Source organism: Canis lupus, chromosome 1 (assembly GCF_011100685.1).
Source record: "Canis lupus familiaris isolate Mischka breed German Shepherd chromosome 1, alternate assembly UU_Cfam_GSD_1.0, whole genome shotgun sequence".
Taxonomy (NCBI): Eukaryota; Metazoa; Chordata; class Mammalia; order Carnivora; family Canidae; genus Canis; species Canis lupus.
In genome coordinates, this window is record NC_049222.1 from 45,357,397 (window position 1) to 45,380,735 (window position 23,339).

The 23,339-nt window shown below is 43.7% G+C and overlaps 1 protein-coding gene across 3 annotated transcripts in view; it reads left to right on the plus strand.

The window, feature by feature from the left end:
- The first annotated feature begins 262 nt into the window (after nucleotides 1–262).
- TIAM2 (TIAM Rac1 associated GEF 2) overlaps nucleotides 263–23,339 on the plus strand; it is a 122,003-nt gene continuing 98,926 nt past the window's right edge. The window contains exons 1-4 of one of the 3 annotated variants that reach the window (XM_038526405.1): nucleotides 263–421; nucleotides 15,839–15,948; nucleotides 17,502–18,194; nucleotides 18,264–18,644. In XM_038526405.1, the coding sequence (XP_038382333.1) occupies nucleotides 17,508–18,194; nucleotides 18,264–18,644 (1,068 nt within the window). In that variant the 5' untranslated portion in view covers nucleotides 263–421; nucleotides 15,839–15,948; nucleotides 17,502–17,507. Of the gene's footprint in view, nucleotides 422–15,838; nucleotides 15,949–17,501; nucleotides 18,195–18,263; nucleotides 18,645–18,770; nucleotides 19,103–23,339 lie in introns of those variants that run through there. The other 2 variants (XM_038526396.1, XM_038526397.1) reach the window with 2 other exon arrangements.

Here is a 23,339-nt window from a genome sequence, read left to right on the forward strand (position 1 = left end):
GGGCTGCGTTCCTATGGAACTTTGGTGGTAATTCTGGAATGTGCGTCCAACAGCAGCCCAGTCATGGGTGAGCCTGGCGGCTCCAAGGCATGATGGCAGGCTGTCCTGGCTAATCGCTTCAGGCAGCCCATGGAAAACCACTTTCTGGTTAAGTCTGCATCATACTCTTCCACCAATGGAAAAAATTGAACATGATGAGGGTGTGTAGCTAGCAGACAAAAATATATCCAGCATTGCACAGGATCTGTTTTTAGCTCTTAACGGCCGAGCATTTGAAGTGTTCAGCACTGTTTCCTGCCTTACCATGGGCAGAAAGAAGAGAGAGTTTGTGGATTTGTACACAGACCCTGACTTGGTGAAACTTTTTCTACTAATTAAAAGAGCCTGAGAAACACTGGCTACATCCGAAGTTTTGGCAAAGGTAGGTTATAAATGTTTATTTTCCCCCTTCTGGAGTTGAGACTTAATTTTTATATGTGAGGTTTAAATGTGTCTTGAAACACTCCTTTGGGGAATATTTCGTTGTGCGCTGACCTTTACTTTGTTTTACATTATTTTGTATTTAGGCTGTGTAAGGCTCTCTGATCCTCAAATCTGAGTGTATATGCCTTCTAACACCTATTGGTCATTTAATACAGTTGCCCATGCCATTTAACTAATAATTCTCCAAAAGCTAAAGGCATATGTTGCATGGATTTATTTTTTCTGATAGCTCAAGAAAGTGTCATTTCTCAGTCTGATCATGTTAAAGCATTAATGACTATTACTTTATCTTTACCATTTAATTCTTTTAGGGCACAAAGGGAAATTAAAATGTGGCAGAGATTGTATTTTGTAGTTTCCTGGTTCTTATATAACCTCATCAGGCCTTGGTTTTGAGCTTAGTGAAGCTATTTGGTTTAAGAGTTTCTTTTCAAGCTTGTAATTTGATGTTCAGTGTTCATTAATGTTTGTCCTTCAGCTTTGTCTTGAACTTTCTGAAAAAGATATGAAATCCCTTGTAATCTGTGTGTGTGGGGTGGTACCTGGTTCAAGTAGAATGAATGATTCATGTCACAATCCCCTCAGAAGCTACTCATTCATTAGGCATTTGTCTGAATCCTGAGCTTATCAGCAGGGACTGAGGAACCCTGGCTTGGCATAGTACTTCCTCAGCTTTAGGTTTATTTGGCCAAGCATGTAATTCTCAGAAAATTGGTAGGTGGAGAGACAGAAATAGGAAGCTTTTTTGAAGTCATTGTAACTTGGAAGATTATTTATAGAATTTCTGGAAAGTAGGGGTACTGCTGTAGAGCCGCTAGGGTTTTTCCTAACACATTTAAATATTTCATTGTAGCCCTCTATCTCACTTAGGGATTCTACAGTTTTTTCTTACTTTCAGTATAATAGGGCTGTGAGTTATTTTAGGATAGGCAGTGTGCGTTTCACTGTGTATCCACTGTATGGATATAGTGCACATTGTCAAGTCCTTCACTTCCTTTACGGAAATGTCTTTTTGGGATAGGGCAGTGGTGAGGACTGTTCAGGTAGGTTCGAATTAATAGAAAAAATGAATAGTTTTATTCATTACTTTTCCTTCGGATCTGGAAAGGGTGGCTCTGATGAGCTGGCAACCATTTCGACCAGGGACAGAGTGCTGTCTTCCTCTCTAGTCCGATTAACACTTGTCAACTGCTTTGATTTTTACCAGAGCTTGTCGACAGAAACTGAAGTCCATTGAAGAACCTATGACTCCAATCCAAACCAACCAGACTGTAAACAGTGTTTTGAATGCGAATAGATAACACCCTTCTTTCCATATTTCAGTGCAGAGGGAGTAACTTGCAAAGGCTTCTCCTTAGACCGGGCCTGTTCAGGGATGCTTGGAAGTGCACGATAAGATTAGGCCCCTTGCCAAGAGATTATCCTTCCAAAGTGGTCCCTCATTTAACCACCAAGTAAAGTAGATATTTTCTGTCTTGGTGGCCTACAGTTGTGTTTGAGAAGACACATATCCTCTTTTTCAGAGATTTAAGGTTAGTGCCAGGTCGCTGTAATCTCTTTTTTATTGTAGATATCAGAAGGAGGTGGGAAGAACACAGGGGCAAGTCTGAAAAGGAAAGCACATGCTCCTTAAATGTTGGATGGGACACTCTTCTGTGCCTATACATATCTCCATGTTTGGCCCACTTTGTGAGATTTATTTACGTGGAGATGATAAACTGAGTTAGTGAGATCCTTAACTCTGCTGTGAGATTTTTAAAAAAAAAATCACTTTTATGGAACATTCAAAACAAGATCTTTATGGACATTAAAAAGTTTTTAAGTGATAGTCTGCATTTTTAAATTTGAGATTAAGTATACCTTTGGTAAGGGCCAAGATAAAAATGGCTTTATTGGGAAGACTCAAAAAAAACTTGTATGGAATCAAAAGTAATAGCACCAATATTAAAGATGGAGAAAGGTAGTAATAATGTAGCAGATCATCCTGAATCTCTGACTGTTGACACATACAAGTAAGAAACATTGTGTTTATAATGGTTTGAATTCTGATAATGGCAGAGTGAGTGTCTTTATTACTCAGTCCTATCTAAAATAGGCTTATAAATGGTAGGAGGCTGTAACGTCAGTGGCCCAGGAATATATAATACACTATTGTCAGCTACTTATAACCCACATTATTGTCAGGCTGAAAAGGGCCCTTGCACAATTTTCAAATGGGAAAACTGGAAAAACCACAGAACTGACGTGGCTTGTCCAAAGTTCCAAGATGGTTAGTTGCTGAGTTGGGACAGGATACCAGGTGTCCTGTTAGCTCCTTCCTTTAGACCTATTTCTTGAATTGGAAATACTTTAGTATGTCCTACTCCATCTTTGTAAATGTAGAGGCACGCATATATACATATGTCTGTACGTGTGTAGATGTATGTTTACATACACATCCCATCCATTCCCCTCCCTCCCTCCATTCTTTCTTTCTTTTACTCACCTGTCTACATATCAGCCCAGACAGACTCAAAGCTCTACTGGGAGACAAGACTTGTCTTTATATATCCTATCCTAATGAAATTCAAAGCTGTACACTCAGTTGGGGGCAATCGTTCCTATTGATTTGTTGCCAGAGAAAATTTTAGGGGCACACATGCTGCTCTAACCTCTGGTGACAAGATAGCTCTGGTTAGACTTCATCTGCCAGTCTTCTTGGTTTAGCCTTAGAGTTGTTTTGTTTTTGTTTTTGTTTTTTCATTTTCATGATCCTATTCCCATAGTAGACTGTTGAGGATTTGTTAGTTCTGACCCTTAATAGAAGGAGGCATGGAAGGGAACAGAAAAATAGCAGATGGGCTTTATTTTAGTGCCATGGTAGTGCAAGGCACTTTCAGAAAAATAAACCACATATAAAGTGATAGACCAAGTTATCATTTCACTGTAGGAAAGGGATGGAGTAGGTGCTACAGATAATGTCAGGAAGGAGTTGGTCCAGGGCGTTCCTAAGACTTAAATAAGGGCTTAAAAATCCTGGCTATCTTTAGGACAACATTGGAAAGTGAAAAATACTCCTTATCCTGTTTTTGTACTTGACTGTGACACATCTCTATAGTGATAGAACTGTTAGAGCAGGGTTTCTAAAATGGAGATGTGTAGAAGGGCTTAAGGGGTGCCGAGTCTATGTGCTGGGAAGGACAGAAACCAAGAGTTCATATGAAGAAAGACGACTATAAGGAGCTCTGGGCAGAGAGAATGAAAATATTTTCAAGTCATCTGTAGCCACTCCTAGAAGGTGAAGTTACAAGTGAAAAGACTCATTATACACAGTCACAAACCAGGAAAACTCAGGACAGTAAAAGTGAACAGAGAGTAAAGAGCGTCATGAAAAGTGTGCATAAACTCATGGAATACACACGCATGTGTATATGCAGATGTGTTCCATTAAACATTGGTAGCTTAGTTGCAAATGAATCAAATACAGCCAGACAGGTGAAATACAAAACAGTGACAAAACACCCTAGACATAACCAGCACCTAGCAAAGACCTTCACTTATCTTTTTTTCCCCAACATGTGACTTATAGGAGAAAAATGGAAATGATAAGAAGATACAGTAATATGCAGTTTCCCAAAGAGTCCTGCACTGGAATTAATGCTGTTGCATCCTGGTGCTCTACTATGTCTATACAGTGGTGTTCTCAAAATTTTTTTTTTCTAAAATTTCTCTAGTACAGAGCGGTTGCCCTTGGGCCAGGTCTTCCTCTTGTGAGAGTCCTTCCCCATTGGCTACTTAAGAAAAACATTTCCCCCTTCCCCACACAGCACATTTTCTCTCCAATCATTCCTGTTCAAATGCTGGAATTTCTCCTGAAGATGTACAGGCAGACAGACAGACACACATCAGTGACCATCACCCTTTTTTGGATTCCTCTATCCTTCCCCATTCCTCTATCCTCTATCCTTCCCCAGAGGAACCCATTGGTTCCTCTGTCCCTGTCACAGTAAAACAGGAGCGAGTTCTTGCCGGCCACCATCTTCTTTGGTTTCCTTGACCTCATCCTCACACTCACGCCAATCCACTGTGCTCCACCTCTGCTCCACTCTGGTCAGGTTCATGGATCAACCTCCACATTGCTAGGTTCGGTGCTTTGTTCTTTCTCAGTCCTTGTTATTTGAACTATTAGAAACATTTGTCACTTCCTCACAGTCTCCTCCCTTAAATACATTTTTTGGTTGGTTTTAAGGGCAATGTATTTTCTTGGTCTCCTCCTAATTGGATTCATTGACTGTTCCTTCTGTTTCCCTCATCTGTGTGTGCGTCTCCTTATTTCCTTTACCTCTTCATGGGGGAGCACCCCAGGGCCTCTTCTTTTCCCTTTATTTACTCCCTTGGGGAGTTCATCCATTTATGTTTCAAATACCACCTTCATATGATGAGTAGCAAATTTGTACCTCAAGCCTACCTTTTCCCTGAACGCTGGCTTCTGTGTCCAGCTGTCAGCTCAATATTGCCACTTTCAACAGACATCTAAAACCCAACTCTTTGTCTTCCTCCTAAGCCTCCTCTGCTATGCCTTCCCCATTCTTCCAGATTGAAAATCATGGCAGCCTTCTTGGCCTGTCATCACTCAGGCCCATCCACCTGGGAATCCTGTTGGCCCTTCCGTCCACTGTATCCAGACTCAGACCACTCCTCATCACTCCCACCAAGTCCAGCCCACATCATCTTTCACCTGAATCAGCCTCATTGTCCCCCATCCCACCTCAGCTTCCACTTGGCTGCCAGCCATCTAACACAGGGCAGCCACAGTGAGTCTCTTGAAACATACCCCTTGATGAGCCTTCTGTAGACACCACCCTCTAATCATGACATTTAATCTCAACACAAAAGCCAGTGGCCTGAAAATGTCCCTTTGGGCTGCACTCCCTGGCTCTCTGTCCCTTCTTTGACCCCTTCCATGCCAGGCACAGTGGCCTGCCTGTTTCACCTCCCTGGGCATTTGTACTTTCCATCCTCTGCATCGAGTGCCTTTTCCCCAGAATCCACATGGCCTTCTCCATGACCTATTCCCCCTTCATGTTTTTTTTTTTTTTTTTTTTTACTAAAATTCTCAGCACCTTATAATAACATACTTTCCTCATTTATTGTTCATTTCTCTCCACTATAATGAAAGCTCCATGAAAGCAGGAATTTTTTTTGGGAGGGTGGGTTATTTATTGTTATATCCTCAAGGCCTGGAACAGCATCCAACACAGTATTCACTAAACATATGTTGCATTAATGTATTTTACCTAGGATGCCTAATTAGGTAGTTATAGCAGCCTAATGCAAATGCTAAATGTTGTTGGACTTCTATATTTTACCTTAAACATGTGAGTTTTATATTTAATTCTTGTTATATTCCTTTATTGAAGCAATTATGAAATTACTTAGCATTAGATGAAATTGAAGCTTCAGGAAGGTGCCACTTGGTTGTTCTGTGATCTTGAGTGCCCTTCTCCCCTCTTGGCCTTGGTCACCATGGCTCACCCTCATAGCCTTTGGGAAGCATTTTCTTTCTTCCATTCCTTCCCTTCCTTTCTCCTCTCCTCTCCTCTCCTCTCCCCTCCTCTCCTCTCCTCTCCCTCCCTCCCCTCCCCTCCCCTCCCCTCCCCTCTCCTCTCCTCTCCTCTCCTCTCCTCTTCCTTTTCTCTGTCTTTTCTCTTTCTTTTCCTTCTCTTTCTTTCCTTTCTTTTTTTCTCAGGGAGATGGGCAGGGGAGAGAATCTTTAAGCAGACTCCAGGCTGAGTGTGGAGCCTATCGTGAGGCTCATTCTCATGACTCATGAGATCACAGCCTAAGCCTAAACCAGAGTCAGAGGCTTGTCCGACTGAGCCACCCAGGTGCCTCAGGGAAGGTATACTGAATTCCAGTGGATATTTAGGACTGTGACCATGAAGTTTATACCACCAAGAAAGCAGATTTTTCCTGTGTGATGATTTTTATAACACAGTGAAATGGAAAAACTACATTGTAACCTTAAAGTTCCTTAGTTAATTTAAAAGTTCAGTTTTTCATTTCTTTCTGCTGGCCCCATTCCCAGCTGGGCCAGCCTTTAATGCCTGGAATAAGGATACCTCCAGAGAAAGACTTTTTCAGTGCTTTCTTTATGAAAGGGACATAAATTACAACTGTTCTTCTAGAAGATAAGCCTAAAAGTTAAATTATACTTAAAAAAAAAAAAGATCATTTCAGGTTGAAAAGTACAGAAACATTTAAAATTATTTAGATGTAATGCCTATGTTAAAAAATATTTTAAAATTTCCAGATTGGATTCCTACTCTTTGGAGGCAGTAGGGATGATCCTGCAAGGTTCTGGGGTTCTCGTGTCCCAGGTGGGCCTGGGACACAGAAGCTCAGGACACATTAGACCCTTCCCCACTCTGTGTGTCCATCTCCTCGAGGTATCTCACAATTATAAATTCCTGTAAATTATGAAATTTAAACTACACCTAATGCTATTCATTTTTTTTCCCTGAAAGTTTTTGTAAATTTGCCAGCCAAAATCTTTTTGCTTTTGCTGTGAATAATCATAGAATTTAAGGAAAAGTTTGGCAATGACTGGTTTAGCTTTACTTGTGGACCCTAGAACAACTAATTGTAGCCTTAAGCCTTCAACTGAGAGAAATGAGCTCTCAACTCGGGCTTCAGGCTGAGATGGAGTAGAAGAGTGACACATTTATAAGGGTGAGGAAAGCACCTATTCAAAGCAGGGGAAAAATATGTGTGGTTTAAGCCTGTTCACGTTTTAACTTAAAAGGAGCAGTGTATAATGAAGAAATATTTTGCCAAGAATCACTAGGTATAATTACCATGGTATATTTTGGTCACAGAATGTGATTGAGTTCAGGAGTGCAATGCCTGCTTCTGATTTACTGAAGCATGTGCCTTACCTGCACATCTCTGAGTCACTGAGAAGCCATGTGGTTAACAGCCCGGGTTCTCGTGCAAGGTCTTCTGTTTTAGTATGGAGCCTGGGAAGTACCTACCCATGCCTGGACTCCCCTTTTGTGGAAGGGTTGCTGTTCATAAAAGTTTAAAACGAAAGGTTATTTAAAAGTCATGCTAGCAAATTTGAATCTTGTGACTCTTCGACAGTCACCAAATGGACTGCACAAGGTCTATGGAGGCAAGGATGTTGGCCAAATTTTGGATGGGATTTTGATGTAGACTTGTAGACTTCGCAGAAAAGGGTGGGACTGAACATTTAATACATTAAAAAAAGACAAAACAAAACACTAGAGAGAACATGGATGAAAATGTGTGAAAGGCATTTTAATAATTTCTAAAAAAAAATAAGAAAAAGCTATTATTTTCACTGAGATTATTTTATTTTAAACTATATTCTGTAATTTTGCTTGAAAAGGTGATTAAAAGAAACAAAACCCCGAAATGTTCTCAGTTTCTGCTATGGCCCAGATGTAGCTGGGCCTCTCAACTCCCTGACATTCCAATGACATACCAGTAATATTTGTGGGATTGTTGGTCTCACCACCTCTCTCATAAACTCCATACTGTTAAAGTTGTCATAAACTTGCTTATTGATTCTCCAAACCGTTAGTGTTGGTAATTAGCCCCTCCTTGCCCAAGCTGATAAGTCCTTTTAGGGATGGGATCAGATCATCCCTCCCTTTTGTTTCTCTTATAATCCCGGAGGGGGGCGGGGGGGGGGGATGTGTAGGAGGGTCTCCAAATCCATATTGAGTGGTGAGTAGAAGTCTTCACATCACTTGAACTTCCAAGTTTCTGCCAGCGCTAAGAAGTTTTTCTTCCTTTGCCAGAGCTGCCCCAACACTGATCTTCGAGGTGTGGACTACAGTGGGCTCCTTCCAGACTGTATTCTCAAGTGTCCCTAGGAAGCAGCTCGCACTGTGGTGCCTCTGGGACAGTGGGGAAAGGGGGGATGGGCTAATGAGTGTCAACACTCCCTCCCCAGCCTCTCTCCTCCTCTTCTCCTACCTCCTTCTCCTCTGAACATTGTCCCTGACACCAGTGGTCAGGCCCTGCTGCCCTTGATCAGTTTTTCCTGAACAAGCTAGGGTCTTTCTCCATTCAATCACTTGGGGACTCGCACGCTGTCACAGAGTGCCCAGTCTTAGAAACTCCTCTTTTCTTTGGAGGGCCCTCTTTTCTGTTTTCATCTAACAAAATCCCACTCATCCTTCAAGACTCAGGTCTTCATTTAACTTTTTTGGGAGGTATTTTTTTTTTTTTTTTAAGATTTTACTTATTTGAGAGAGAGAGTGAGAGAGCACCAATCATGGAGCAGAGGGAGAGGGAGAAGCAGGCTCCCCACTGAGCAGGGAGCCTGACTTGTGGTTCGATCCCAGGACCCCAAGATCATGACCTGAGTCGACTGCAGATGCTTTACCACCTGAGCCACCCAGATGCCCCTGGTGGGTAATTTTTAATTTTCCTCTGAAGAATTTGAACATCCATTGAAAATTTCTCTTAAGTTGTAGAATGAAGGAGAATGAGCACCATGTGCCTGACTTGTGGGGCCCAGGATTGCACACTGCCCATGACTGCTCCTCATCTCTTCCTGTCTTTAGCTCAAGTGTTTACCTGGGGCAGTGATTTAGCAAATATTTTGACTCTCTAGACTTTGTCTTTGGGTCTTACTAAAATGGATGTGCCATTCAGCTGCTATGCATAGTTTTATGTCATTATTTTTCACACCTTTTTTTTTTTTTTTGACCATGAAGAGGAAATGATTGTTCTTCACAGTTCAGGATACAGGCAAATATACAAGCACACATGAGAATTTATTTATTTATTTTAAAGATTTTATTTACTTATTTGAGAGAGAGAGCAGGAGCAGGGGGAGAGGCATGGGGAGAGGGAGAAGCAGACTCCCTGCCCATTAGGGAGCCCGATGCAGGGCTCGATCTCAGGACCCGGAGACCTGACCTGAGCCAAAGGCAAATGCTGAACTGACGAAACAAACCACCCAGGTGCCCTGAGAATTTAATTTCATAAAACAGTTTTTGCCTTTGCTTCCATGTGCTTCTCAATATTTTTTCTATTTTACCCTAAGCTCTGCTCTATTTCTTTTCTGTTCTATTTTTTAAAAAAATATTGATCATTGATTCATTAAATGAATTTCATGACCCATAGTTGAACAAACATTTTTAAAGCAATGCTGTGGATGTTAGAATTTGTTATAAAACAGGTGTGAGTGTAGAGACCCTCCTTGTGATAAATTGGCTTCCTTAGGTGATGAACGGTACAAAAGCCAGGCTATTGTTTCTGTGGAATTTATTACCTGCTCCCCTCCTAACACCAGCCATGCTTGTCCTCGGCATTCCAAGGTACAGATTGGTTTGTCCATTCATCTGTGAATATGCATTTGGAAGGGGCCCTGCTGACTTGAAATAGAACCGATAGTGTTCCACAATGGATGTTTAGCTTTTGAGGCCTTAACAGCAGCTTGCTTTCTGCCCACTTTATTTTGTTAGGATTACTCTTCCTAAGCATTATTCCTATGGAGACCAGATTCTTCTTTCGCCTGCCTCTTTTACAAATTGGGTTCAAGTCTTGTGATTAGTAATGAGCTCCTTTGAGTCATGGCATTCAGTTCTCAAATTCTGAGTGTAGTTCATTGACTCAGAATAAGAGAAGCAGGTTTGGGCAATATTTATAGCACTTGTTACTGAGTTTGGATCCTGGCAGAGATGAATACATTTGTTTCAGATTTTTAGGCATGTTCTTGTATTTTAGCCATTTTTATAAGACAGTAAAATTTGAAGGCAGGGTTTCTCAGCCTCAACACTATTGACACAGGTAATACATGGAAGCCATCCTGTGGACAGTAGGATGTTTAGCAGCATCCCTGAATTCCACCCCCTGGATGTCATGACCCCAGTTGTGACCATGGGAAATGTCTCCAGATGCTACCAAATGTCCCTGTGGGGCCCAAACTGACATGGTGTTGAGAATGACTGCTTTTTTTTTGTTTGTTTTTTTTTTTAAATTTTATTTATTCATGAGAGACAGAGGCAGAGAGAGAAGCAGGCTCCTTGTAGGGAGCCTAACGCGGGACTCCATCCCAGAACCCCGAGATCACGACCTGAGTCAAAGGCAGACGCTCAACCACTAAACCACCCAGGCATCTCTAGAATGACTACTTTAAAGTCATACCAGTTGTTCAGTGAGCACTTAAGTTATTTTTGTACATTTTCTGTCATGACTGTCTAATAACATAAGTACGTAGCTTGTGTCATTGTTTTTGTTGACATTTGGCAGACCTTGACACATTAGGTACTTTTATATGCTGTTATAATTTGGAGAATTGATAAAAATCAGAAAAGTGCTAGCAGGATTCATAGGATTCCAAATTTATGTATATAAACATATGATAATTAACAAAATATCTGGAACAGACTAAGATTTGGTATCATAGTATCCAAAATTATACTTATAACTAAAAACTAGTAATAGTACTATAGATTTGTGTTTCCCAATTTTTAAGGTAATTTTATGTATATTTTCACACTCGTCTCACTCTGGGAGTTAACTAGGGTAGATATTTTTATCCTCAAGTTGTAAGTGGGGGGAAATGAGATTCAGAGAGTGTAAGTAATTTGCCCAAAGACTCATTGCTATTTAAGAGATGGAAACGGGTCTACAACCCATTCTCTGACATAAACTAGAGTAAGATTCTGAGATTTGTCTTTTTAATGAATGAAGTTTCAACTCTCCAACCTCCCACGCACAAATAAAGGAAATCAAGTAGATGTTGTTACCGTTAATGATGGCTAGTCCTAGTCTCCTCTTTTTTCTTAGTTCTTATCACTACCTAGAATGTTGGCCTTGGAGAAGGATGAGGTTCCTATTTCAGTATGAAAAGCTCTCTGGAATTACATGAGAAGCCTTGTTGGTGTCGCCTGGTGGTAGAACCTGAGTTTCCCTCACAACCTTGCCCAGCCATAAATCTGCTTTTGTGCAGTGCCTCTGTTATGCTTGCTGTCCCTATTCGACCCTGGTCATCTTCTCCCATCTGGCCTCATATTCCTCTTTATTTGCTCCTTCTGAGCAGCTGACCCAGGCCAGAGACAAAGCAGCCTTTCCTCCGCTGTAAACTTGCCGCTACATGGAAATGGACACTTTGGGAATCTAACTTATCAGTATAAGCCCGAGCTCAAGGCAAATGAAGGAAAGGCAAATCTTGAATTTCCCCCTGAAAGATGGTTCACTGTGGATTTCAGTAGGTCCCAGGGGCTGTTGGGATTGTAGTGACATTTGTGAATTCCTTCACACTTGACACTTCTGGGGTGGTAATTGATCACAGCTTTTTTTTTGTTTTGTTTTTAAAAAATATTTATTTATTTATTCATGAGAAACACATAGAGGCAGAGACACAGGCAGAAGGAGAAGCAGGCTCCCTGCAGGTAGCCCCATGCGGGACTCAATCCTGGATCTGGATCACGCCCTGAGCCGAATGCAGATGCTCAACTACTGAGCCACCCAGGTGTCCCTTGATCACAGTTTTAACAAGAAAAAGCATCATTCTTATTTGTGATTTCAGCTTAAAAAGCTACATGGCATGTTTATGATTGGGTATTGGAAGGGAATGCAGAAAGCAAAAGACAAGGACTTTTATTTTTCTTTTAGGTTCATGAGATTGTGGTCCATTTTAAAAATTGCAATATTTTATTACCCAATAAATAAAAGAATTATTATAAAAAAGTGTTTATGCAACATACAACATTTGCTAGGTACACACAATCTTTGCACCATATCCTTTATGATAGAATGACTTCATTAAATTCTCTGTCAATCAGCTGGGGGCCTGGATGCATATTAGCATACCTAATAACATAAACTGTAGGTTACCATACCTAATACATGTTACTACATGGTAGTATTCCTAATATGTATTAATACAGGTTAGTATACCTAATATGTATTTTTTCTGTCTAAAGAGACTGGGGGCTTTGAACTACTACTTCTCTTTTTTAAAAAAGTTCACAGGGTTCTGTTGTTTCAGTATTTTCAGTCCCCTCTCTGTCAACAAAGAAAATTTTTAACTTGAATACCGTAAACTTCCCTTAGAAAAGGAGTCAGAGGTGCTGAACACTTGGCCTATTTATTCTTTCTTCTCCAGACAAAAATTACAACTGAAGCATGACGGATAAGTGTCTGTTCAATTTGCCAAACTCCTGAGGGATCATTGTTTCCCTCAGAGATTACCCTTCTTGTCAATAAATTCCTCATAAATATTGAATAAATTCTTCTCGTTTAAGGCAGGTTTTATTTTGCCAGGATTGGCTGGAGATGTTAAACATCTGGTAAGCATTACCATATGCAACAATGCACATTGTTCTCTGCCCCCCACCCGTCCCCCATGTCATCTCCCTTTTGCTTTTCTCTAGGGAGTGTTGTGTTTGTTATCAAAAGGTCCTCGTGGGCATATCTGTATGTCTTTGGGCCAGACCCAGTTGCGAATGATTCCTGTTCTGTCTGTGGTCAAGTCAACCTTCTACCATGTGATGGTGGTTTCATTTAGTTCAACAGGTGTGTATTGAATGAGCCCTGAAGCTACAGGCCTTGGGTGGACAGTGTCTTGTAAAGGACAGGGTCCAGGGCTGTGTTTCTGAACTGTAGTATGACACAAAAATTAAGCTACTTCATTTCAAAGGTAGTAAGAGGAATTGAGCTTATAATCTGCTGCTGGGGATTCAGCTTCCACCCTGGAGCCATTCCGCAGCTTTGAATTCTGGCTCTTGTGTGTTCTTGGGCTGCTGACAAAGGGGGCCTCTTGGTGGAAGTTTTGTGGAGAACTTGACGCCAATGCTCTGTGGGCTGCTGTTCAGGCAGGTGTCTTTCAGATCAGAAGGGCCTGATGGAGCAGGTGGCCGTGGGCGAGTGACCCTGGAGCCTTTCACCTCTGGGGTCATCACTGGGTTTTGGTTTGGAGGAAAGTCATTAAGCACCGAGGCCAGATGCCTGGGTGGCTCAGTGGTTGAGCATCTGCCTTCGGCTCAGTGTGTGATCCCAGGATCCAGGATTGAGTCCCACATTGGGCTCCCTGCGGGGAGCCTGCTTCTCCCTCTGCCTGTGTCTCTGCCTCTCTCTCTCTCTCTCTCTCTCTCTCTGTCTTTCATGAATAAATAAATAAATCTTTAAAAAAAAAAAAAAAGCACCAAAGCTCCCTGCAATCAGCTAGTGGGAGAGGTCTCAGGGGTGGCACAGGAGCAACCCTGGCCACTTCTAGTTCCTTAAGTTAAGATGTAGCTGAGAAAATCCTGATCACTCAGATTTTGAGTTTTTAAAAGGTGTGGGTTCTTGGGGTGCCTGGGTAGCTCAGTCGGTGAAGTGTCGGACTCTTGATTTTGGATCAGGTCATGATCTCAGAGTTGTGAGATCGAGCCCCATGTTGGGCTCTGAGCCGTGTAGGGAGCCTGGTCAGGATTTTCTCTCCCCTTCTCCCTCTGCCCCACCCCCCTTCAAAAAAAAAAAAAAAGCGTTCTTGTGATCCAGCTCTGGGGTCAGAGTGGTCACAGGGGCCATGTTTTAGTGGCATGTCAGCCAGTGGCTGTTCTCTCTTTTAGAAATGTCTGAGAGCACCCACTGAAAGGTAAGTGGTTAGTAGCAGAGCAGGTGCCCTTTCAGGCCACGTGAGTTAGATGCTGGCCTGAAATAGCTCTGTAGAGTCTCTTGTTCATGCCAAAGTGAAAAGTCTTTTTGACACTCTTCCCAGCCGCCCAACTTAAAATATATATGTGAGACTACGTAGTAATCTCAGGCAGACACTTGTCTCTTTGGCCTTATCAGAGAAATTTAGGGCCAGTGTCAGTGCTTCATTAACTTTAAAAGTCACCATTGAAAATAAATAAAAGTCACCATTGAACCCTTCAAAGAAGCTATATGAATGGCCTGCAAGCACATAAAAGGGTGGTCAACATCACTAGTCATTAGAGAAATGCACCCTGAAACCGCACTAAAGTGTCATCTCATATTCATAGACGGCCACCACCAAAAAACCCAGATGACAGTGTGGAGAAATTGGAATCTATACGCTGTTGGTAAGGATGTTGAAGTGGTACAGCTGCTATGGAGAACAGTGTGGTGGTTCCTCAAAATATAAATGTAGAATTACCATATGAGCCAGCAATTCCACTTCTGGGTATATACCCCAAAGGACTGAGCAGGGTCTTGAGATGTTTGTATCAGCAGCATTATTCACAGTGGCCAGCAGGTGGAAAGCAATTGGAGAATCCACTGATGGATAAGTCGATGAACAAAATATGGTACATACATATAATAGAATATGACGCAGCTTTAAAAAGGAAGGAAGTTCTGACATAAGCTGTAACATGGATGAACCTTGAAGTCATTGTACTAAATGAAATACGGCCTTTACAAAAAGACAAATGCTGTGTGATTCTACTTACATGAGATACCTAGAGTATCAAATTCATGGAGACAGAAAGTAGAATGGTGGATGCCAGGGCTGAGAGGAGAGGACTGAGGAGTTGTTGTTGAGTTGTTTAATGGGTACAGAGGTTTAGTTTTGTGAGGTAAAGAAGTTTTGGAGATTGTGTAACAGCGCAAATGTATCTGACATTCACTGTATACGTCAAAATGGCTAAGATGGTAAGTTTTATGATATGCATATTTTAACACAGTTACAAATACAATTTTTTTTTTTGAGTGGGTAAAAATCACAACTGAACCCACCCAGCTCTGCTCTCCTTGTCTTCAGAGAAAATTCAGGCTTTGTATTCTGGGGTTGAGCATGGCCAGTTGGCAGCTCTCCTAGCCTGTCATCTTACCCTCCAAGGTGGACCTCTTGCTCTGCTTCTTGTGCAGAAAGACCCAAACATATGCTGGAGGTAAACTTTTAATGGGGTCAACCTCTATAAGAGAAGTTATTTCATCCAAGGACTATTTCACTGTGATTCTACATTTTGGGTTTCGTTTGCCACTGAGTCAAAATAGAGAACAATATACTGTTGTCCTTTCGGGATGATGCTCCTGCGGTGGTGTCTGTGTGCAGAGTCTGCAAGTTATTTTCCTAATGGTGGTGACAGATGAGCCGTGACTCATGCCACTGCCTTCACCTGCCCTCCCCTGAAACAAAGGCATGCATTTGACTACAGACTGTGTGTTAATGGCCTTTACAAGATTGGATGGGCAGTTCTAGCTTCCTTTATATCTTCCAACACCTCTGATGAATCAGGCAGTTCACAGACATTTCATTTATTATTCTGACACTGATTCTGGACACTGATTGTTTCTTGGTATAATCTATACGAAACCTTTGTTTTTACCTCTTGGGAGCTTGGCGTAAAATGCTTGACGGTTTTCTGGTATTTCTGTTTTTCAGGCTCATTTCGTGGACTCACTTCCCCCTCTTGTGAACCATGCTGCCTTGTCCTAGGACCACGTAAAGTCTACTGACTGTTAGTCTCCCTCAGAGCACAGACTAGACTTCAGGTAAAGCCATCTCAATGAGTCGTGGTTCATGTCAAGTGGCAAGACTGTGAGGTAGTAAGTACGTTTGATTATTTGATCAGGTTATTTTGTTTTGTTTTGTTTAAAAATGTGCTTGCTAACTCCCACCAAAGAAAAGTCAATCCATTTGACTTTTGTTTTGTGGCTGTACATTCTTAGATGTCAAAGAATTAAAATTAAAAACCTACTAAATGTATTTTGAAATGGACCTGGAAACAGGACCTCCAACTTGCCTCAAACAGTGATCTATACTGGTTAGGATGAAAAACTCAAGGGGGAGGTTTTGGCTAAAATTTTGACTTGCATGTTTGGCTTAAGTAATAGACTTATTGAACAAAGTGGGGTTTTAAAAGGAATGAAAAGAATCTATTTTTTTTTTTTTCAGATATCCGCATTCTGAGAAGTCAGCTTCCATTTTTTTTCCCTCCCTATGTTCTAAAATGAGGACCCTTAAAGGCTTTAGAGAAGCCTTTTTTATTTTTATTACGTTTTATTAAGATGTCTTTCTTCCCCAAATGAGAGCTTTTATTCTCTACCCCCACCCCTGTTTTCATCTCAGCCTCATTTTGGGGGACTGGTTTTGTGGTGTTCCTACTCTGTGTGATATATATATATCAAAGCTCCTACAGAGTGTGGTACCCTGACCCATGTCATTAAAAATGTGATTTTGAGCAGTAGTCTCTTATACTGGGGTGTGGCATTAGCTCTTCCAGTAGTTTGTGTAGAATGAAAATCTTTCTCTGATCACTGGAAAATCAGACTATCGGAGTGCCAGAGCAAAGATGCTTTCCTCTCAAGTTTCTGTTCAAGAGTCATTTATTCAGAACCTCTCAGCACCAAGCCTGAAGGAGGCCTCAGCTTTAAGCTGGTTTTTATGCCTGTTCAACTTTTGGACTAATATCATGCAACCCGTTATGTGTTTAAAGCAACTAGGGGATCCCTGGGTGGCGCAGCGGTTTGGCGCCTGCCTTTGGCCCAGGGCGCGATCCTGGAGACCCGGGATCGAATCCCACGTCAGGCTCCCGGTGCATGGAGCCTGCTTCTCCCTCTGCCTCTCTCTCTGTGACTATCATAAATAAATAAATAAAAATTAAAAAAAAAATAAAAAATAAAGCAACTAGCACCTGGACATGAACCCGGTCTACTTGGTTGATGACCCGCATGGCACAGAGAGAGCCAATTCAGTAGGTCACTTCTGTCCCTACTTCTCTTGAGTTCCGTGAGACACAGAAAAGAAGTTGCTTGGTTCTTTTTGCCATGTGTGGAGCTTTTGTTTTGTTTTTAGGAAATTCCGTCCTGGGCAGCCCTGGTGGCTGAAGCGGTTTAGCACCGCCTTCAGCCCAGGGCGTGATCCTGGAGACCCGGGATCGAGTCCCACGTCGGGCTCCCTGCATGGAGCCTGCTTCTGCCTCTGTGTCTGTTCCTCTTTCTCTCTCTCTCTCGTGAATATATATATATATAAAGAAAGAAACTTCTGTCCTAATGGAATGTCACTTGGGTCATGTTTCTTACTGACGCTACTGTTCTTAATCTAGGTTAAAATGGGGAACTCCGAGAGCCAGTACACCCTTCAAGGATCTAAAAATCATTGCAACACGCTTGCCGGTGCTAAGCCGAAGCCTTGCTCCCTGAAAATCCGCAGCATTCACGCAAAGGATGACAAGTCGCTGCACGGGTGGGGTCACGGAAGCAGCGGAGCCGGCTACAAGTCCAGGTCCCTGGCCAGAAGCTGCCTTTCGCACTTTAAGAGCAGCCAGCCCTACGCCTCGAGACCCGGCGGGCCCGCGTGCAAAGGCCCCAAGGGCGGCGCGTCCGCCAAGCACAGGACGAGCGCCCCAGCCCCCGCCCCGGCCCCTGCCTCGGCCCCGGCCCCCGCCCCGGCCGCGGGCAACGGCTGCCACCGCGTGGGGCGCCAGTGCGCGGGCCCGGCCGACTGCAACGGGCACGTGGCCGCCCCGCGGCCGGCGGGCGAGGGCCGCGGGAGCCCCCGGGTGCTCATCAAGACGCTGGGGCGGCTGGACGGCTGCCTGCGGGTGGAGTTCCACAGCGGCGGCCCGCACGGCGCGGCGGCCCCGGGGGATGCGGGCGGCCCGGTGCGCCTGCTGCGCTACTCGCCCGCCCTGGGCCCCGGGCCCGGCTCGCCGCCCGACCCGCACTCGCGGCCGCGCTCCAGCAAGGGCAGCTCGCTGAGCTCCGAGTCGTCCTGGTACGACTCCCCCTGGGGCGCCGCGGGCGAGGAGGCGGGCGAGGAGGCCGGCGAGGCGGGGGAGGCGGGCGAGGCGGGCGAGGCGGGCGAGGCCGGCGAGGCCGGCGAGGCCGAGGGCCCCTGCCCGGCCGGCGCGCCCGCGGCCCCCAGGCCCCTGCAGCAGAGCTCGTCCCTGTCCTCGCTCCGGGAGCTCGGGCCCGGCGCCCGCCTGGCGCCCGCGGGCCTGCGGCTGCCCCACGACTTCGCGGGCGCGCACGCCGGCCTCAGCCACCGCGTGGCGTTCGCCTCGGACATGGACGTGCCGTCCCGGGTGGAGCGCCGGGACCCCGCGCCCTACGCGTCCCTCACGCTCCCCTGCCGCCGGCCCAAGGCCCTGACCGAGGACGCGGCCCGGAAGGACACGCTCAAGGCGCGCATGCGCCGCATCAGCGACTGGACCGGAAGCCTGTCCCGGAAGAAGAGGAAGCTGCAGGTGGGTGCGCGCGGCGGCCGGTCGGTCGTCACAGAGCGCGCGGGCCGTGGGCCGGGGCCGACGCCGCCTGCCGCAGCCCCTCCGCGCGCGTCCTGTGCGGGCGCCGCCCCCAGCAAGCACCGGGCTCCGGGGAGTGCCCCGACGAGCTGGCCGCCCGACAATTTCCCTAGAGCTTATTCTTTAAAAGCCTGAGCAAAAGGAGAGGGGCTGTCGTTAATTTTCGGGGATGAGGGGCCTTCCTGAACCTGATGCTACTTTGGGGAAATTAACTTTTTTTTTTGGAGACATCAAAAAAAAAAAAAGAAAGGTCTGTACAATGTACGATCTCACTGCCTTCTAAGGCGATGGCAAACACTTTTGAAGACCTCTTGCACCCGAGGACATGTGACAGCAACAATACGAGAGTGTCTGACCAAACAAGAGTCGTGCGGACGGTGATGCCTGTACACGACGATGATGTATAAAGTGGTAACGGGGGGAAGCGAAGTGGCTTCGTCGCCAGGAAGGGGGTTGCCTTTTTAGGCAACTCGCGGCAGCTGATAGGTTTTTAGCTCTTTGGCTCTTGACTTTTCTGTTTTGTTTGTTTCTGCTTTTAGTTATCTGTAGAAGGAAGAAAGCTTTTTCTTTTTCTTTCTTTTCTTTTTTTTTTTTTTCTCCCCCTTAACTTGCACAATATGTCACGAGAACTTGAGCGGGCAGTTTGTCTCTACTAACACTGCACTGTATCCGCCATAGATAGGTAATTACAGAATTTTATAGTGATTTGGGGGTGAAAAAGAATATGACTTCCCTGAGTAGATTGTTTCAGGCCTGTAAAACTGTTAGTTATTTCCTCCTTAGGCATGAGGTACACCACCACCACCTCTCCGATGTTGTGCTTTGTTGCCTTTGGCTCGCCCTTTACCCAGAGATCAAGAGCAGACGATCCCCATCCTGCTGCCCAACTCTTCACATCCCCACATGTAGTAATTTTCGGACTCCTTACTCATCACTTCTTTCTCTTAAACCACTGCCCGGTGGAAATTAGACCTTTTCTCACGGGTCCTGTGTCCCAGACATCTGACAGACGTTGATCCCTGATGGGGGAAAGTAGCTCCTGCTTTCTCTGAGGCTGCAGTCCCACACTGACCGCTTTCATGCCTCTGATTCACGTGTTTTCATGCTGACTCGTGTAGCCGTCGTTTTCCGTGACCCCGCGCTGATCCTGGCATTGAGCCAGTTATTGTACATCTCTTGTTTGTAGAGACTATGTTTCTCCTCTGTGTTTGTGGCCTGGCTTACACACCACTCTGCTGAGTGCGTTCAGGTTCAGTTGAGCTAACAGCTGACCAGTACCATGGTGTATTGACCATGTTCTGTCCCGTTCAGGCCCTCCTCACTGCCCCTGGGTGAGGTGACCGCCTTCAAGTCTGCATCATCCAGAGGCTTTGCTCTGGATGGTTTGTAAGCCTGTGGAATTAATAAGAGACTGCTTATACGATCAAAGAATCCGAATTTTGAAAGCTGGGGAGGACTTCCCCCTCATTTTAAAAATGAAGAAAGTAAGGCGTAAGGAATTTGAGAGTCCTCCCTGAAGGCACGGGGCTGGTTGGTGGAGAAGCCAGGGCCAACACCATTTCTGCTAAACCTCGTACCTAAACATTTTCCACTTAGCCACATGGGCAGGATATTGTTGATAACTACGAAGAATTGCTTCGGGATTTTTGAATGTTAAACTGCTTTGGATTTTTTAAAAAGTGTCCTGTGAAGGCAGCTTTTTAGTTTTGCTTATGTTGCCACAATTGATAATCTATAAATGTGAGCAAGATGAATTTTTCTGGTGAGTACGCCACTTTTGTTGGTCATTTTTTTTTTTTTCTCCCTCCTTTGAAATCCTTGCACAATTCATGGCAAAGATCAGGTTTAGATCCTTAAAAATGTAGTCAATGCATGGGAACAGAAATTCTGACTTTATAACATGGCTCCAAATGAATGCATATTCTCTCACACACACCCAAACTTCTGTCTGTCAGCAGGGTTAAGGTCCAGAAACCCCTTACCATGATGGACAGAGTTACTTGTTTTGACTTTTTAAAAAAATGATATAAAAAGAGCAACATTTTTTTTTTTTTTTTCTTTAAGGGCTTTCAACCAGTAGGGTAAGTTAGGCCCTAAAAGCAGATACATTAGTAAGGAAAAATACACAACTGAAAAAGAATATGACACTAATCAGAGACAGAGAGAGAGAGACACAACATGTGCTAGCAAGTAGTGTGTGTTTGATGCCAATAAACTCTTCATATCATTGGGCTGCACTGTAAGTCCTTGTTCCTGTCCTGGGTGAACTTTCAGTTCTGTCAGGGTGGGCTGGGTTATGCTGAAGTAATAAAAAGCTCTCAGATCTCTGAGGGTTAGCACAAGCAAAACTTCTTTCTTTCCCATGTTATCACCCTGGTCTTCATTGTTCCTCTTTGGGACCGCAGGTCCACAGAGCAGTTCCATTTGGAATACCTCAAGCTGTGATAGCAGAAGGAGAAAGGAAATCATATGTTGGCTTTTTTTTTTTTTTTTTAAGATTTTATTTATTTATTCGAGAGAGAGAGAGAAAGAAAGAGAGGCAGAGACACAGGCAGAGGGGGAAGCAGGCTTCACGCAGGGAGCCCGACATGGGACTTGATCCTGGGTCTACAGGACCAGGTCCTGGGCCGAAGGCAGTGCTAAACTGCTGAGCCACCTGGGCTGCCCAGTGTGTTGGCTTTTAAAGCTTCCACATTTCACTTCTGTTCACATTTATTGGTCAAGGCAAGTCACATGGCCATGCCTAACTCTGAGGAAGAGGAGTGGGGGGAGGGGAGAAGGTATGGGGGAGGGCAGGCATCTTTGGTGGGTAGCATTGACAGAGGAGATTCAGGATGCAGAGATCCTGGCCTTTGGGCTCTCTGTCTTAATTCTAGACTTCACAGGCTCTCTGATGAAAGGCATGTGAAGAATTTCCAGGTGTGAATTTGGTATATTTTCCTAGAAAGTGAGGAATGGTGACGATTAGTTTTCTTTTAGCTCCCGAGAGTCACTGATGTCTCTTGAGTCCCTCTCTTATCTTTGCTGTAGGGCCCTGGTCCTGATGGTACGTTATCCATTGCTTATGATTATCCAGTTGCTGAGAAATGGAAATCAGACTGCTTTGTGTACGTGTGTGACCTGGTTCCTTAGTTTCACACCCATAGCATGCTGATCAAGAAATCTAGCTGAGCTGATTTAGGAATGGATGTCCATTCATTCATTCCTGTTACCCTGAAAATCAGTCACTGGCTATTAGGATTCTTGATAGAAAGCCTTAGAAATGTATTAGGAACTGGAAAAGTACACATCTATGTCTCAGAACCAGTTATAAATGCTAAAATGCAATGATTTCCCATTTCATACAGAGGAAAGTCTGTCATGCTCTGCTATGGTGGAACATTTAAAAGTCAACACTACAACTGGAAGACTCTCTTATGAGAAACACTGTCAGGAACGTTTTTAGGTCACATTTAAGTTTGGCACCCGAGCGTCTTTCTCTGGCAGGGTTTGGCTTGTTTTGAAACACTCCATTATAGCTCTTGCTGGGTATCAGAGGCATCCCAGTGTTTCGTGGCTATGAGTCAGAGTCATATTCATAGCTGAAATGATGTAAATGCTAGCTAAATGAGAAGTATTCCTTCACCTCTTAGGTGTTTTTGAAGAGCAATAAAATGACAATTAAAAATATCTTAAAACTTTTTTGAAAGGTTCTTCTCTAAGTGACTCACCACAGCTGGCTTATTTGCTCTGTTCTTGCATAAGCATATGTGTATAAATAAATATAACTATGGGACATAGTGTAAACACAAGTAGAAAATAATATTTTTGTTAGTAATAGCTGTGCTTGGGGCTCAGTTGTTTATTTCCCCTGGCTATTTGGAAGCACTCTCCAGTTGATGATTTTCCTACAAAAGATAGCAGATACTTGCTACTGGATTTCTGGATTGAGTTTCTGAAAGGGAAACCCCTCCACACAGCGCAATATTTAAAATATGGCCTTTGGTCAGTGGTCCTTGACTCAGTTTCCCCTCATTTTTACTTTAATGGGTAAAGCAATATAATGGAAAGCCCTCTAGCAGCTGAGTTGATAGATGTGTGTACTTAGCACCACTCTGCAGGCTTACCTTAATCTAAGCTCTAAATTTGGAATGTTAGTGTCTTTTGAGTCTTTAGTTAGGCTCACGTTCTGCTGAAAAATGTAGTAATTGATGTTTACCAGTGAATGGCCTATATGAGAGTTTTTTTTCTTAAATAAATAGATTTGTCCTCCTCTAAATGAGGAAACAGTCCATGTTTTCAGCTCTGTGCCTGGTCAGAGTGCTCACTGCATTGTAGTCTAATAGGGGGGCAACTATTATTATATGAATATTATTTTATTTAGAGCTGTTTGGGTCTGATTTTTATGTTGTAGTACACATTAAAGTTAAGAGTCATGTCCTTGGTATCCCCAATGCCTGGAATAAAATAGATGTTCGAATAAGAAGATATGAGTAAATGAATATATTTTACAGAAGAAATTCCCAAAATAAGTAAAAACAACAACAAAAAAACCCAAAACTACTTATGAAAAACAACAGTTACTAGCAAAAACTTCTTGTAGATCAAGAATCCCAGTCTGAGGTATATGGTTTTTACTATCTGAAGAAGGAAAATAAA